Source organism: Canis lupus, chromosome 1 (genome assembly GCF_048164855.1).
Source record: "Canis lupus baileyi chromosome 1, mCanLup2.hap1, whole genome shotgun sequence".
Lineage (NCBI taxonomy): Eukaryota > Metazoa > Chordata > Mammalia > Carnivora > Canidae > Canis > Canis lupus.
Genome location: NC_132838.1, coordinates 99,070,179 through 99,086,104, shown reverse-complemented (window position 1 = coordinate 99,086,104; position 15,926 = coordinate 99,070,179). Strand labels below are relative to the sequence as shown.

Below are 15,926 nucleotides of genomic sequence, written 5' to 3'. Positions count from 1 at the left end.
CCCCCTCCCCTCCCCCCTCCCCTCCCCCCTCCCCCCTCCCCTCCCCTCTCTTCCCCTCTATGCCCCAGCAGACCTTGGGAGGGCAGCTAGGTGAGGGGAGTGACCAGGGGACTATGGTCACTGTGCTGCCCAGGCCCAGGTAGGGGGCAGCTGCTCCCTGGAAGCTTGGGCAGGACCTGGCTCCCAGCCCCAAGCCTATGCACAGGGAGAACCCGCGGGGCTTTGTCAGTCTGCTGGCCCACCATGACCAGACCCCGCTGTCCCTCCGTCCCTGCAGCGCGCAGGCCGTCTCCCCGAGGCCTCTCTCCCAGCGCTGGACGCCGTCCTCTCCAGTGCTCGCTGCCTCTTCTTCATGGGGCTGCTGTCATGGCCTTGCCACCGCATGGGCCGGGGAAGGCCCCTCTGCAAACAGCCGCCCACGGGGGTGGCCAAGTGGGCTGACCGTCCAGCTCCGGGGACTCACCCTGGGGTGCATGCGAGTCCCGGCCGTTCTCACGGGTGTCCGCGGCAGCCCTGGCTGCACCTGCCAGAACTTGGAAGCACCCGGGATGCCCTTCGGTGGGTGACGGGCACATGAACCATGATCCATGGGGACCCGGGAAGACCGTCCAGCTCGGGAGCCCCCCGGGCCTCAGAACCAAGGACACAGAGGAGCTGGGCGTGCGGAGAGGGGGCGAGGCTCCCCGCCGTGACACTGCGCGTGCGGGACCGCAGCAGACACGCCTGGTGGATGCACCCAAACGCCCCAGGGTTATGGGCTCTGGGGTGCTGGGCGGTGCGTGGGGCGGGGAGGGCGGCGTCACCACCCCAGGGCAGCTTCCGCATCCCCAGGTGACACGGTCCCCACGTGCGCACATCAGTGGTAGCGGCTGTACCATCTGGCAGGGGTGTGGAGGGTGGGGGGCACACATTTTAGTACCTTTTCAATTTGCTATGAAGCGAAAACGGCTCTAAAAATAGTGTTTATAGCCTTTCGGCGCTGCGGCCGCAGCCATGAGTATGCTCAGGCTTCAGAAGAGGCTTGCCTCCAGTGTCCTCCGCTGTGGCAAAAAGAAGGTCTGGTTGGACCCCAATGAGACCAATGAAATCGCCAATGCAAACTCCCGTCAGCAGATACGAAAACTCATCAAAGATGGGCTGATAATCTGGAAGCCTGTGACTGTCCATTCCTGAGCTTGGTGCTGGAAAAACACTCTGGCCCGTGGAAGGGCAGGCATATGGGCATTGGTAAGAGAAAAGGTACTGCCAATGCTCGAATGCCTGAGAAGGTAACGTGGATGAGGAGGACGAGAATTCTATGCAGGCTGCTCAGAAGATACCGTGAATCTAAAAAGATTGACCACCACGTGTATCATAGCCTGTACCTGAAAGTGAAGGGTAACGTGTTCAAGAACAAGCGGATTCTCATGGAACACATCCACAAGCTGAAGGCAGACAAGGCTCGCAAGAAGCTTCTGGCTGACCAGGCTGAGGCCCGCAGATCTAAGACCAAGGAGGCCAGCAAGCACCGTGAAGAGCAGCTCCAGGCCAAGAAGGAGGAAATCATCAAGACTCTCTCCAAGGAGGAAGAGACCAAGAAATAAAACTCCCTTTCTCTTGTCTGTACATAGTGGCCTCAGCATGAATCAGATCAGTTATTCAATAAAACAAACCTTTATCTGCCAAAAAACAAAAAAATAAAATAAAATATAGTGTTTATATTAATAAAAAGATACTGAAAAATTCTAAAATCTAGAAACAGGAATTTATTATTATTTTTTTAATTAATGAAGAGGTCTACCGACACAGGGGGACACTAGTGTCCTCTCTGCAGCCTCTGCTGGCCGACCAGGGAGAGGACACAGCTCCAAGACTCTGACTCATATGTCACCCGGGAGCACCCACTGTGCCCTGGACCTGCCGTGTGTGGGCAGAGGGCTCTGAGGCCAGGGAAGCAGTGGCCCTGCCCTTCTAAGTCTCCCACTTGGCTGAGAGGCAGGCACATCGTTGAGGATGGTGCAACTGAGTTGTGGGACTCCAGGGTAGGAAGATCTCGGAGGGCTTCCTGGGGGGAGGTGGCTTCTCAACTGAATCTGAAAGGGAAGCAGGAGTTCAGCAGACCAGGAGATCAGGGGGGCGTCCCCACAAAGCATCCAGGACATGGCCAGCTAGGGAGGGTGGGGGGTAGGCTGCAGGGGGGCACCCACATCCCTGAGCACATTCTCTATGATGCCACCCTACAAAGAACATTTGCAAGGTGCTGTGTTAATATAACCATTGACAATGGCAAATAGGCAGCAGGAATTGGCACAGGCCTGGGGGCACATGTCTATGGGTCCTGCCTGAGGGGCCGCCTGAGGAGGGGAGGAGGGCCAGGTGGCACTCCCCAGGCCAGGCCCTCCCGGCAGCCCTAGTGTAACCAAGGATTTAATCTACAATGTGCACAGTCTCCTACAACTTCATAAGGAAAAAAAACCAGAAAACAAACCAGGTGGCCCATAGGAACGGGGAAGAGGTCCCAAATGAGCACGTCACCGATCAGGATGCCTACATGGCAATCATCACAGCAGAAGGCGCTAGTGGAAAATTCCCGGCGAGCCGACACTGCATCCACGGAATGGGAGCCCAAGGGGCCTCGGGGAGAGGCAGAGGGCATGGCTGGCTCACCCATCTCCGCACTCTGGGAGCTACCCCATGGCAGGTTCTCATAAGTACAGGGCCCCCTGGCTGCCTGGTGCACCCCAGCATCCAGCCCAGGACCTGATGTTCCTTACCTGACCCGGCTGTCCCTTGGAGCAGGTCTCAGGGTCCCAGGGCGGGCAGCTCATGCTGCTGAGCACAGAGGCAGGCAGCCTGCATGCCTGGCCCAGCGTCTGCGGCACCCCAGAGGGGCCCACTGGGCATGGGCACGGCCTGGAACCCATGCGGCAGACCTGCCCCGCACGCTGTTTACTACTCTCCGTCCCTATAAATACCCGGCCGAGGCAGAGAGCCTCCCGATCATATTATGACCAGCCAAATAAGACGCCTTTAGTAAAAAGAAACACACGGCCCCATTTATACACAAGTGTGTAAAATATATTAAAATAATTTTAAACGCATGAGTCACCCAGAGAAGAGTGTGTTTTTTAAAATCTCACAAACAGCACTTTGTGGTCAAGAAGGCAGGGAATGGGGGCTCGTCCTACAGACCCAGACCTGGCAGGGATTGGGGCACAGACGTGAGTGGGGCACAACCGTGTCCCCCACACTGGTCGGCCTTCCCTTGGTGGGCGCATCGAGTCCCAGCTCCCGCCAAGCGTGGGAGCCTGAGTCTGGCGCACCTTCCCCCTGGCACAGTAATCCTCTCATGGCCCCTCTCACACCTCACACCACCCGTGTCGGGGAGCTCACGCCCTCAAGGCCTCCTTGGGCAGCTGACAGGAGCCCCAGCCCAGCCCTGCTCCTGCTCGAGGCCCCCACCGTCAACCGTTTCTAAGCTTACAGGTCAGTGGTTGTGCATCCACGTCCAGAACTCTGTTCATGTCGTAAAACTGAAACTGCACGTGTGACGCGCTGATCCCCGAGCCCTCCCCCTCCTTTCTGTCTGAGTCTGACTGCTGTCAGAGAAAAGTGTGTTTTTTAAAATCCTGTGGGCTGCGTCCTCGTGTGATCCTCATTTCTCCTGGCAAGGTGCCCCCTGGGTCCATCCATGGTGTAGCAGGTGCCAGGATGTTCTTTTATTCCATGCTCTGGATATACCTCGTTTTCCTTATCTATTCATCCATTGGTGAACACTTGGGTGGTTTCCACCTCTTGGCCACTGGGAAGGATGCTGCTGTGAACATGGATGTGCAAATAGGCATAAATACCTTTTTGTTACAGAATCAAAGGAGGCGGTGAGATGTGCACGCATTCATGGGGCATGCAGGCTGAGGGTGCTCCCGCAGACCCTCTGGAATGGCCCCTGTGTCCCACCCCACCCCCTCGCACCGCCCTGGGCTTGCACATCCTCCAGCAGCTGGGTGCCGCTCACCTGGCAGGGCCTAGGCTCCAACAACCACGTGGCCCCCTCTCTACAGGGGCTCCTGCCAGGTTGTGCTTCACAACACTGTCTACCACTCAGGTCTCCTAGACACACAGGAAGTGCAGGCTGGTGTTCAGAAGTCTGGACGGTGCTGGCAGGGACTCTGGGGCTGGGCTGGTGTCCTTCTCTGCTTCCACCCTCAGCTTCCTTCCCGCCCCCTACCACACGCCAGGGACCATGGCCATGCAGAGCCTGCAGTGCTTGAAGGTGGGTGGATGGCATCAAGGGCCCCAGAAGCTCTGAGCTGGGAGGGGTCCTCAGGAGGCCCTACAGTCCCAGACCCCATGGCTCAAATGCAATCATACCAGAGCCCCACTAACTCAGAGCTGTTAGGGGAATGCTTGCTATGGTCCCACTCACGTTACCAACAGCAACACGCCACACAGGTGACAGAGGGGTATGTTTTCCAGTAAGTTCTGCGGTGGGCCACTGGGAGTGAGTGGCCACGCTCCCCCTCCAATTTCACCAGCCATGGCTCACTCACTGGGGGCGGGGGCTGGTGACAGCAGAGGCCCCCAGCCAGTCCAAGGCCGGCCCTGGCAGGTGGAAGTCAGACCTGGGCCAGCATTCATTCACGCACTCACTCATTCCCTCGTAACAGGCCTGCCAGTGTCTGCCCACAACCTGGAGGGGACGTGTATTCGCATCCAGGTTCTGGGCAAGCCTAGGGACTGTGGGAGCACAGCCTGGGGTCGGGCCCAGTGCCAACTGGGATGGGGATGCTGCTTCTGCAAAGCATTTGTGGGCAGCCTGCTAAGGAAGAGCAGAGCGGAGCCTTGGACCGAGGAGTCAACATAGCCCTGGAGGCCGGGGCCTGGACAGGCTGGCCCCTGGAACTAGCCGGAAAAGGTGTGTTCAGAGAAGAGGGTGCAGGGAGGGCTGGCCTGATGAAGAGTTAGCAGTAGCCCTGTCCCCGAGAGCATGTAGCCCCCCTGCCCGGGGCCACACCCAGGCTGCCCTGGCATAGCCTGCCACCCCAAGGCGCTGGGAGGAGGGGCCCTGCGTTCTAGAGCAAAGATCAGGAGAACTTTCTCAGGTGAGACCTTCACGGGCATCCTCAGGGCACAGCAGGGGTCTGGGCCCAGATCTCCAGGCCTCTAAGTGGCATCTAGTCCTCTGGCCTGCAGGTGTTTCTGGTACACTCAGCATGTCCCAGGAAGAGGGGTGCAGGGGCCAGCAGGACACCAGGACAGACATGCCAGAAATCCATCAACTCACGACCACAACGATGACAAGGATAGTAAGTGCCATGATGACATGAGGGGGGAGTCGGGAAGGCAGGGGCTACTTCCTTGCTGGCATCCCAGCAGCTCCCATCAGCCGCTGAGACACCACACCATGTCATGCCCTCAAACTCATTCCAAAACTCCTTTGTGAGCAAATCCCATTCACTTCAGTAGTCAGGCACCTCAAGGAGGACATGAGATTTTTTTTTTTAAGATTTTATTTATTTGAGAGAGAGAGAGAGTATAAGCTGGAGGAGGGGCAGAGGGAGAAGCAGGCAATTTGCTCCCCTGCAGGGAGCCTGATGCAGGACTCAATCTCAGGACCCCAGGATCATGATCTGAGTTGAAGGCAGATGCTCAACCACAGCCACCCAGGTGCCCCAGGATGTGAGATTTTATGATCAGTCACTATTTTAATGAGAGAGAGAGGCATGGAAAGAATGCATCACCCAGCCAGTGAGTGGTGAAGTCAGGCCACCTGGCTCAGGAGCCATGCCCTTCACTGTGAGGCAAGCTGCTTCCATTGCTCCTGGCCAGACAGTCCCAGGAGCCTCCATGGGGTCAAGGACACGGAGCTGGAGCTGGAGCTAGAGCCAGAGGAGCTCTGTCTGCCCTGGAAGTGGAGGCGGGTCACCCAGGTTCCTCACCTATGACAAGGGCTCGACTCGATAGTCTCTGTGTCTAAGGGCTTTGAGGCTATTCCGTGCGCAGTGACCGGGGCACTGCCCTGAAAAGGGTGGAGGCAGCGTGTGGCAGGCTTGCAAGCCTGGGGAGGGTGGTGTCGTGCAGAACTCTGCACACCCTCAGGCAGCACCCTGGAAGGTGGACAGTGCTTGGCTCCAGACCCCGCTCCCAGGCCAGCCCCCTGCCCCAGCCTGTTCAGGCAGGAAGGAAGGACCCAGCGGAGGCCCTGGCAAGGGGAAAGATCTTGGCCACAGGTCACCTGGGCTCTTGGAGCTTACAGAACCCCTGCAGGGGGTGCCCGCCCCCGCCCTCCCCGCCCCCCCAGCCAAAGCCCAGAGGTCCCAATCCCGGTTGCCTGGCCGCACAACCAGCACTGCCTGTCATGCAAGGGAATGCCAGGTGCAGAGCAGCTATGCTGTGGGGTCCCAGGGCTGTGGGCGGGTGGGAGAGCTGGGGCTGCCATCTGGCACAGACCCGAGGGAAAGGCACAAGGCAGCAGGGCCGAAAGAGTCCCAGCCAGCAAGCTGCGCTGGGAAGGCCAGGGCCCAGGAAGCAGGGAGGCTGGAGCCTTTGAGAAGCTGACACACAGTGGGAAAGCCTCGGGCAAAGGCACCTGAGCTGCCTGCCTTCCATGTCCCGTCTCCGGGCCACACCACCCTCAGGTGAGCAACACCTGGTGTCACCTGGCCATGGGGGATACGGCCCTGGGAGGAGCCCCAGCCCTGAGGTCCCCAGCTCTGAGGTCCCTGACAGGTCCTCCCCTCCCCTGCTCCTCAGTCCCCTTCCTGTACCCCCCACCCCACCCCCACCTCACCCCTGCAGGGCCCTGCCCTCTGTCTGCGCCTAGGCCAGGCTGTGCGCTCCTGGTGCACGCAGCGCCCACTCCCTCCCAACCACATTCGTGGCTCCAGTTCTGCTCTGGGTCCGGCACGCCCCCTCCTGCTGTCTCTCCTCTCTCCCGCGTTCCCCAGGGCCCACCCCGCCTCCACCTGCCCCTTCCCGGTGCCGCCTCCAGTGCACAGCGCCTGAGCCTCGCTAATGCGTTTCGCATGGCGCGTCAGTCAAACGCCCTTCTAATGTCCTTAAAGCACGCAGAAAATTGCATCCTTATGAAAAAAAAAAAAAAAAAGCAAATTGCCTGGTGGAGGCGGAGCTGCCGCTGGGCTCTGGCAGCCGGGCGCCCAGTTTGGAGGGGCCAGCAGCGGAGGCGCCTGCCCCAGGCTCTGAGGGCTGCCGATTGGAGGGAGCCAGGATGCTGCCTTCCCAGTAGGCCTGGGCCCACAGTCTCGTCCCCTCACCCACTACCTTTGACCACCTCCCCACCCTTGTTCCCCCACTCCTGCCAGCATTTAAGGACAAACTCCTAACTGCCTCAGGACCTTTGCACTTGCTATGTGGGCTGCCTGGCATACATTCCTTCAGGTCTCAACTGTAGGTTCAGCTCCTGCCAGAGCCTCACTGACCATGCTGACCACACTGACTAAGCCCCCAACCCACTCATTGTCTATCACCTGCTTTATTTTCTATAAGGCATGTGTGACTCTGAAATCATCTTGTGGGTTTAATTGTGGCTCCTTTGGGACCTACCCAAGGCCCCTCACTTCCCAGATAAGCTCCTGGGGTCAGAGGCTATAGTGCAGTGCCTGGTGCACAACAGGCATTTAATAAATACTTAATGAACAAGTGGACACACTCATTCTGGGCAGGCAGAGGCTGTTGGGAACCCTAAGGCATCTGGGACTGCCCAAACTGAACCTCTTCGCTGCTGGGTGAGGGGCAATAGAGACCCAGAGTGGTGAAGTCAATCCAAATTCTGCTGCTAATAGCTGTGTGTCCCTGGGCAAGTTGCCGAACATCTCTAAACTTTATATTCATTTGCAAAACGGAAGTAAGGTACCTACCTTGCTGGGCTGTCACTGGATCAACACAGAGGAGGGGCCTGTCGGGACTGCACTGGGCACTGCCCACCATGCTCAGTAACAGCTTTGTTAAACAAAGGAATGGCCCAAGGAACTGCTTGATGAACATCAGGGTCCATGATGCCACTAAAGTCAGACACTGATATTTCTGGAGGCTCTAATAAAGAAACATTTGTGAAGATATTGCCAATAGAGTCGTTACCTGATGTTTTCATGTTGCCGGAATTTTTATGTCATACTTACTCAAAGATTTCTTTGGGAGCCCTATTAAGACATTGATTCCCCCCCCCCCACAGATCACTACTGAGTTTATATAAAAAGGAAATTTTACATAAAAAGGAAGTCCGTGGCTCGGGGTGTCCCAACACTTTTCTAAGGTCAGAGCTGTGTCTGAATCTGCGCCATCCTGCAGCCAAAGCCTGAGCCCCTTGGCCTCTGCCTGGAAGGCCATCTGTCCCCTGTCCCCCACCCCCATCTCCCTGCACCTCAAGGAAGGTCTCCCTCTTCCAGCTGGCTTCCTGGATCTCTCCTTGAGGTGAGGGGTCTGTGCACCTGCTGCTGGGACAGTTGCATCCTGCAGACACGAAGCCCACAGGGCCCTGGACACCTCCCCCAAACTGTCATATGTTGTCTTAAACCTAGTGAGGTTCAGGAAATCGGTGTAAGAACTAGGGCAAGGGGGGTATAAGTGAGAGGCCTCTGCAGAGTTAGGCCATGAGGTACCTCCCTGGGCCCTACTGCAGACAGGAACAGGACCTGCCTTACTTTTTTTTTTTTATTATTGGAGTTCAATTTGCCAACATATAGCATAAGACCCAGTGCTCATCCCGCCAAGTACTCCCCTCAGTGCCCAACACCCAGTCACCCCCAACCCCCCACCCACCTCCTTTTCTACTACCCCTTGTTCGTTTCCCAGAGTTAGGTTTCTCTCATGTTTTGTCACCCTCGCTGATATTTTCACTCATTTTCTCTCCTTTCCCTTTATTCCCTTTCATTAATTCAGTCGGAGAAAGACAAATATTATATGGTCTCATTCATTTGGGGGATATAAAAATTAAAGCACCTGCCTTTCACCGAATCCTGTGCGTCTGGGGTCGGGGCCAGGGCCAGGCTGGCTCTGTGTGCCTGGCCCTGTCTCTGTGGCCACCCATCTGCCCTAGTCACTGAGTAAGACTCCCCCGCTCCCGGAGAGGTGGTGTCAGACATTCCCTTCAGCTCCAAGAGTGCAGGCCTGGCTGAGCTGGAGAGGCTGGTGGGGCACTTGTGGTCCTCCTCAGCCTTACTGTGGCTCCTGGAGAGGCCTAGAGAGTAGAGGCTTCCTGGATGAGCTGGGACTCTCTCTGGAAGCGGGATCTCTAGGTGGGATCAGAGCTGTCACTTCCGAGGCAGGAGCTCCTCTAGACTGTATAAAAATATCAGGCCGTGAGTGACCTACAATGAAGGAGATGCCCGGTTTGTCCTCTCACCCTGGAGGCCTGTGAGGGTGGGCAGTTGTGCCAAGTCCAGGCTGAGCAGCTAAGGCTGCTCCCTCCTCTGCGTAATGGAGCCCCCTCCCTCCAGGAGGCGCAAACTTCCCACCGGCCTGACTGGTGTGGCTGGGCCCGGGTTCCTGCTCATCCAACCTACGGGTCCCACCAGTGGCGTCCAGGACTCCAGAGAGGGAGAGGGTGAAGCCAGAGTAAACTCTCTGTTTTATGCGGTGGAGTGGCATGAGGAACCCCCGCTTCCGGCTGCACCTGTCACGTCTAGCGGTGCGGGCTCTGCACCCACCCTGCGTGCCCCAGGCCCGCCTGCATCGGACCACCCGTCCCCAGAAGCTCCAAGGTGCCACAGCCCAGCTAGGCTCCCGCTTCCACCGACGAGTGCTGCGTTCTCGGGGCCGGGGTCACAGTGCCCCCTCCCTGCCTCGGACCGGCAGCCAGCCGTCCTCCAAGGTCTCCGCCGGCTGCGGGGCCTCGTCCCAGAAGCACGGAGAGCGCAGATCTGGCGGCTGTCACCTAGCGCGGCAGCCCCGCTCACCCAGCGCTGAGCAGCCCTCCGGGGGACCTGGACCTTCCAGCGGAGGCGGGGGTCCCAGGTGCCCAGGACGCTTCCCCCACCCAGCACCTCGGTTCTTGCGAGACGCCTGAGCCCGCTCCCTTCCCCGGCCGCCGGCCCTGCGCTCCGGAGGCGCCGCCGCGACCTCGCTCAGCCCCCGGCTAGTGTTTCCCAGGACTTGGGAGCGGAGAGACGTTCGCGCGGCAGGGGAGCGGAGAGGAGAGCGGAGAGGACAGCGGGGAGGGGAGCGGGGAGGGGAGCGGGGAGGGGAGCGGACAGGGGGTGAGCAGACCGTCCCTCCCTGCCCGCCGGGCCCGCGGTGAGGGTCCTCTGCGCCGGGTGGCTCCCCGCGGACTCAGCGCGTCACCTCCGACGGGGAGGATGCGGCCCTTCCTGCAGTCCCGGCTCTGCGCGCCACGGCTGGGGCGCCGCGGGCACGCCGTGGCTTCTCCGGGAAGGGCTGAGCTCCTCCCTCCCGGGCTGTCCCGAGCTGCCCAGCCGGCCGCCCCTTCCGGGCCCAGCGAGGGCCGCAGCGCCGGGCAGCGCCGGGAACCCCTCCCACCCGCTCGCGCACGAGGCCGCTCCGCCTCTGACGGGCTGGCGACCTCGACAGCAGTGCCTGCTTGGCTCCCCATCTGCTTCTGGTGGGCCTGTGGTCCTTAGACTGTTGGGGCCCCTATGCTCAGGCGCCCGATTCTCCCTCCCCTCCCACCCCCCACACTCCGCTCTGGTCCCTCAGGCCCTTCCGTGTGCTCCAGTGAGGGGCTGCCTTGGGGAATCCCCGCAGGACCGCAGGCCAGGTGCCTAAAGTCGCATTCCTCGCAGTAAGTTCAACCCAGAACCCAGAACCGAGTGGGAGGGGTGGGTCAGAACCCCTCCTGCTCTCCTCTGGGACCCTCCTTGCTTCTACAGCTGCCCCAGCTGCCAGAGGCTGAAGCTGGAGTCCAGGCCCAGGGCCCAGGGGGCCGAACTGTGGGACAGAACTTTCCCTGCCCTTTGAAGCGCACATAAGGAAACGCAGCAGGCCGAGAGTTGGGCTGGCGCCCCGGGGGTGGGAAGGATACCGCCCACGCCACAGGCAGTGGCTGGGAGGCTGGGAGGTAATCCCCCAGGGCTGGGAAGGATGGGGCGCTGTCAGCCCGACACCCCCTCCATTGGCTCCAGCGGCCTGGGCCCCCAGGGGACGTGCCACCTAGTAGACTAGAAGCTGTTTGCAAAGTCGGGGTAACGGCCTTTGAGCAGGAGTTAGTTTCCCTGAGACCTGGCAGGGCCGGGGCCTCTGAGATTGTCTGCAGCCTTGGGAAAACCCACTCTCCCCTCCTCCTGCCCTAACCAAGGCCCCGGGGTGCTCGGGGACTGGAAATCCCAGTGCTGATTTCACCCAGGAAGGTCAGGCTTCCATGTGAAGGGCAGCCGTGGCCACCCCAGGTGGAGGCCATCACTGTCATTTTCACATTCCGACATGCGAAACCCGAATCTGGGTATGCTGTTCCTCTGTCCCCCGTATTTGCGGCTGGAGGACCCACCTGGAATTCTGCAGGGCCAAGATGGGGTCTCTCCCTGGACTTTAGCCAGCAAAGTGGCCATCTCTCTATCCCCATACTCTGGTGGTGGTCCTCATAGAAGTACAAGGACAGGAAGCCACAGGCCTGCCCAATCCAGCCTAGAGGGACAGAAGTCAACCAAAACCCTCCCGCAAGGAGAGGGCGACTGGGGGCCCACGCGGCGGAGCTGCACCTCTGGAAAGGGCGTCTTGGCACCAGCTGGGTTGGCCCGATGTCCTCCGCCTGGTCAGGTGCCCTCGCTGCCGGGAGCTGGGGCAAGGTGCCGGCACTTGGCGTGTACCAAGTACATCGCAGAACGTGAAGACCCGGCCGCAGGCGCGCTGCGGGTGGAGCTGCGGCGGGTGGCGCACCGCGGTGCGGGCCTCGAATCCCAGGCGTCCCGTCTGCCTGTTGGAGAGCGGGCCGGGACCATCTCCAGGACCTCTCAGGCGGTTCTCCGAGTCCCTGGAGACCGAACCAGCAACCCAAGGGGCTCCAAGCCCCGGGACACGTCCGGAGCCACCTCCGCGGCTCCGGGGCTCCGGGGCTCCTGGTCCTTTCCGACCCCTGTGCGGCCAGGCTGCCCGTGCCCGTGCCCATGCCCTGGCCTGGGAAGAAAGTGCAGGAGGCTCACCCTGGCCCCTCACCGAGAGGAAGCGGCGCCGCGGATCCTGCAGCGACCGGGCCGCCTGCCGAGCATTCCGAGCCCAGGGGCAGGTCACCTTTTGCTTCCACAGCCCGGGGTGGGGGTGGGGGTCCCTCTCACCTCGCCGCGACCCCCTCTCCAGCCCCGCAGACTCAGAAACCCCTTCATCAAGGCCCACTGTGTCATAAAATATTTTATTGGAAAAAAAAATCACTGTCTTCGCAAGAGAGGGGTAGAAGCCCCAGCGACGGATGTCGGGGACCCGGCCTCGGGGTGGGATCTGTCCCGGCGGGCCGGTCCGCGCCAGCCTCGGGGGCCCCGACAGGCGGGAGCAGGTGCGCGCCGGCGACGTCGGGACGCGGAGGGCCGGCTGAGGCGGGTGGGGGTGCGGGAGAGGTGCGGGCGTGAGTGCGCGGAGCTCCAGGCCCGGGTGCCGGACGCCAGTCTCCAGGCCGGGGCTGGGAGCGCACGGGGGCCGGGCTTGGCTGCAGGCTCTGTGTCCTTTCTTGCTTGGCCCCAACTGTCCGCATTCAAGGTAATAACAAAACGTTTAGAAAGCAAACGGCGTGGCCGCGGAAGGGCCGCTCTCGGCTTCCAGCGGGCGGAGGGGCCTCGGCGGCGCGGGGCGCGCTCAGTCCTCTCGGCTCCTGTCGATGGTGTCGCCGGGCGCCTCCGCCGGCTTCTCCGCCTCCTTGGCGCGCTCCTGCTCCGTGAGCTGCTCGCTCGTGGGAATGGAATTCTTCTTGGGCCGCCCCTTGGGCTTGGTGGGAGACTCCAGGCCGCCGCCCTGCAGCACCTGCGCGGAGGACGGCCGGCCGGGCGGTGAGCGGGGCCGCGCAGCGGAACCCGCGCTCTGTGCGCAGGCACGGCCTCCCCGGCACAGCCAGGCTCTCTGAGGCCGCGCCTAGCCCGGGGACAGGGCAGCCGCCATCTGAGCGCTGCTGGGGAAAAGCAACTGAAGGGTTGCGCCTAGGGGTTCAAGGCTGCCGGAAGGCCTGAGGGCGCAGCAGAGCAGAAAGGAATGTGGGCTGTGCTGGGGCACCCAGGGGCAGGGACAGAGCAGAGAGGGTCCCTGCGGGCACCAGGCCCCAAGGGAACAACAGGAAGGGTTGGGTGGAGGTCTCCGCGGTGGGGGTGAGGGTAGGGGGAGCTCCTGGAAGGCAAGGGGGCCTGGGCGGGAGCTCCTGGAGGGCAGGGGGTCCTGGTGGGTGGGTGGGAGCTCCTGGATGGCACAGAGGGTGACTGGGGTGCGAAAAGTCACAAGCACACTCACTATTTTCTTCCACTTCATCCTGCGATTCTGGTACCACGTCTTCACCTGCAACTGGCTCAGACCCAGGGATTCCGCGAGATCTATTCTGGAAAGAGCAGGATGCACCTTCAGCGGAACAAGGAGACCCCCTCCCACCCACCCTTCCACCCACGTTGGGCTCAGCCTGGCCCCCGCGGCTACCTGTCGGGCGTGGAGAGGTATTTCTGCTTCTCAAAGCGTTTCTCTAGGCCCATCAGCTGGAGCTCAGTGAACACGGTGCGGCTCCGACGCCCCTTCTTGGCTTTGGCACCCGGCTCTCCGGGGCCCGGTGTCTCCAACTTCCCCCGGAGCTGCAGCTCAAGCGGCAGGTGCGGTGCGCTGGGGGCACCGGGCAGTCCAGGCCCCGCTGCCAGCAACGCAGAGCCCAGCCCGGAGCAGCCGAGCGGTGCCAGCGGGAACTTAAACACCGCTGCCTGCTCGGCCTTCAACACGGCTGCAGGGAGAAGAGAGTGGAGAGCCGGTGAGCTGGGGCCGCGCTCTCCTCCTGGAGATCCCCGAACTGTGCATCCTGGGAGAGCTCACGCTAGGCCAGTGCCACCCAGCTCGAAACCTTCCTTCCTGCCTGGCCACTAAGTGCAAGATTTGTGCTGCACGCCTCCAGTGACCCTCTTCAAAGCCAGTGTCACTGGAGTCTGGGAGGAGGGACCTCCCCACCCCCCAGGCCTCCGCCTGGTGTTCCCCAGGCCCCAGCGGCCTCTGGGATTCTCTGAGAAGCACAGTGTGTCTTTCACAGAAAAAGGAAAGCAGGAGGAAACGGCGGCAGCGAGTCAGGAAGGTGAGCGTTTGCCCCCACCAAGTCGGCATTGCCACGTCCCAAAGCAGGAATGGTAACTGCCTGAGCACATCTGCTCTGCGGAGCGGGAGCACAGCCACGCGGCATGCAAGCGGGGGTCTTCAGCCCCGGAGGGCTTGGGCACTTCCTGGAAACTCCAAGCACCCCCTGCACCAGGAAACTGTCCTTCCTGTTGTCTCTGTTTGGACTGTTCCTGCAAGATGTTTCCATGTTTTCATTAGTCCTATGATGATTTTTTTTTTTTTTTGCCCGCTTCAAACGAATTGTTAGGCACAGTGCAAAGAGCAGCGGAGAGGCTGCATCTGAGCTGCACTTCAAACGAACAAGCTGGCCCTGCTGCCCTTCGTGCTGGTGGGGCAGTGCCTGGGGGCTTGTGGGTGCAGAGCAAGGCCAGGGGCAGCTCCTGCTGGAATGTAGGCAGCCTCCTTTCTCGGATGCTCGCCCTGCTGGAATCGGCAAGGGACCGGGCAAGGTGCCGGCAAATGTGCAGAGGGGAGAAGCCATCCTGGGGTGGAAGGTGGGAGAGCCAGGACACACAGACCCCATGGAAAGAAGGCCACCTATGAGTGGAGAGGGCCTGGCGAAGGCTGGAAGAAGAAGAGGTGCAGTGGAGAGAGCACCGGCAAGGAAAGGTGGCATTAGCCAACGAAGAGAACCAGTGGCGGCAGCTCAAGCTCCAAGGAGGCCCAGCCGACCTGGAGTTAGGGCCAGGCGGACACGGCTCACCGCCAGGCCTCTGGTCTCCCGGCAAGGCCCGAAGGCAGCGGAGCAGTAGCACGGGCCACGGGTGCCCCACCCGAGACCCCAAAGCCAGCGTCTGCCCCCAGCACGGCTCTCGGAGACTCGGGCTTCTTCCCCCCACGGTCCGGCTTGGCCGCCGTGGGTAGCCGCGGCCACTCCCGACCACTGTCCTCGGCGTAGGCCCGGGAGCCCGAGGCCCGAGGTCACTCCGACCCGCAGTCTGACATCCGCAGTGTGGTCGGGCGCCCGCGCTGGGGATGCGGGCTCGGGGGCTCGTGGGCTCGTAGGCTCGTGGGAGGCCGCAGGTCCGCGCCGAAGGAGCGGACGCCCGCCCGGCCCGCCCGGCCCGCCGACACCAGGCCTGCTTTCTGCGCGGCCCAGCGCCCGCCGCTCCCTTCCCGGCCCGCGCGCCCGGAGCACCCGAGCTGCGTCCTGGTCCTCGAGGCTGCCGGCCCGCTCCCGCCCCACCCCGCCCCCGTCGGCCCCGCACGTACCCAGGTGGCTGTGGAAGGGCCGCGCCGCCAGCAGCGCCTGCACACCGAACTTGAGCAGCTCGCCCGCGGCGGCGGCGGCGGCGGCGGCTGGCGCGGCGCCCTTGGGCCCCGGCGGCTCGGTGAGGATCTCCTCGATCATGAAGCTGCGGTAGCGGTGCGGCGGGGGGTCGGCGCAGCCCTCGGGCGGCCCGAAGCGCGCGGCGCCCGGCTCCCCAGGCCGCTGCATCGCGGCGCCCGCTGCTCGGTGGCGGCGGCGGCTCGGGCGCGGGGGCCCGCGCGGGGCTCTAGGCCGGCCCGCAGCTCGGGGCGGTGCGCGGGCGCCGGCTCATGCCCCCTCCCCCGCCGGCCGGCCGGACCCGGGACTGCGCCCCCGCCCCGCGCCGCCGCGCCTCTAGCCCGGCTGGCCCCGCGTCACCGCCCCGCCCCGCCCCGCCCTCGCCACCGCCCCCACCCCCCGGGCCGAGCCCGAGGGAGGCCGGAGCCGG

At 62.0% G+C, this 15,926-nt stretch overlaps 1 protein-coding gene and 1 pseudogene across 2 annotated transcripts; one reads left to right on the top strand and one right to left on the bottom strand.

Moving 5' to 3' along the window:
* Nucleotides 1-950: 950 nt before the first annotated feature.
* Nucleotides 951-1,687, top strand: LOC140641741 (large ribosomal subunit protein eL19-like; annotated as a pseudogene).
* Nucleotides 1,688-12,279: 10,592 nt separating this feature from the next.
* Nucleotides 12,280-15,667, bottom strand: BARX1 (BARX homeobox 1). Of its 2 annotated transcripts, none has more exons than XM_072809525.1 (4): nucleotides 15,442-15,667; nucleotides 13,555-13,846; nucleotides 13,375-13,459; nucleotides 12,280-12,897 (listed from the first exon to the last, which is right to left on the bottom strand). In XM_072809525.1, exons 1-4 carry the CDS (start codon nucleotides 15,665-15,667, stop codon nucleotides 12,733-12,735), a joined length of 768 nt encoding a protein of 255 aa, XP_072665626.1. In that variant the 3' UTR covers nucleotides 12,280-12,732. The 2 variants fall into 2 exon arrangements, with proteins under 2 accessions (XP_072665626.1, XP_072665543.1); XM_072809442.1 differs by having other exon boundaries at nucleotides 13,375-13,454; nucleotides 15,442-15,590.
* Between the last annotated feature and the right edge of the window lie 259 nt (nucleotides 15,668-15,926).

Excerpts from the sequence above, each read along its gene's own strand:
- BARX1 (XM_072809442.1), bottom strand. The coding sequence starts at position 15,580 with ATGATCGAGGAGATCCTCACCGAGCCGCCGGGGCCCAAGGGCGCCGCG. Across the intron at positions 13,847-15,441 it reads GCCCTTCCACAGCCACCTGG|CCGTGTTGAAGGCCGAGCAG; the intron begins GTACGTGCGGGG and ends TTCTCCCTGCAG. Across the intron at positions 12,898-13,374 it reads GGATGAAGTGGAAGAAAATA|GTGCTGCAGGGCGGCGGCCT; the intron begins GTGAGTGTGCTT and ends TCCTCCGCGCAG.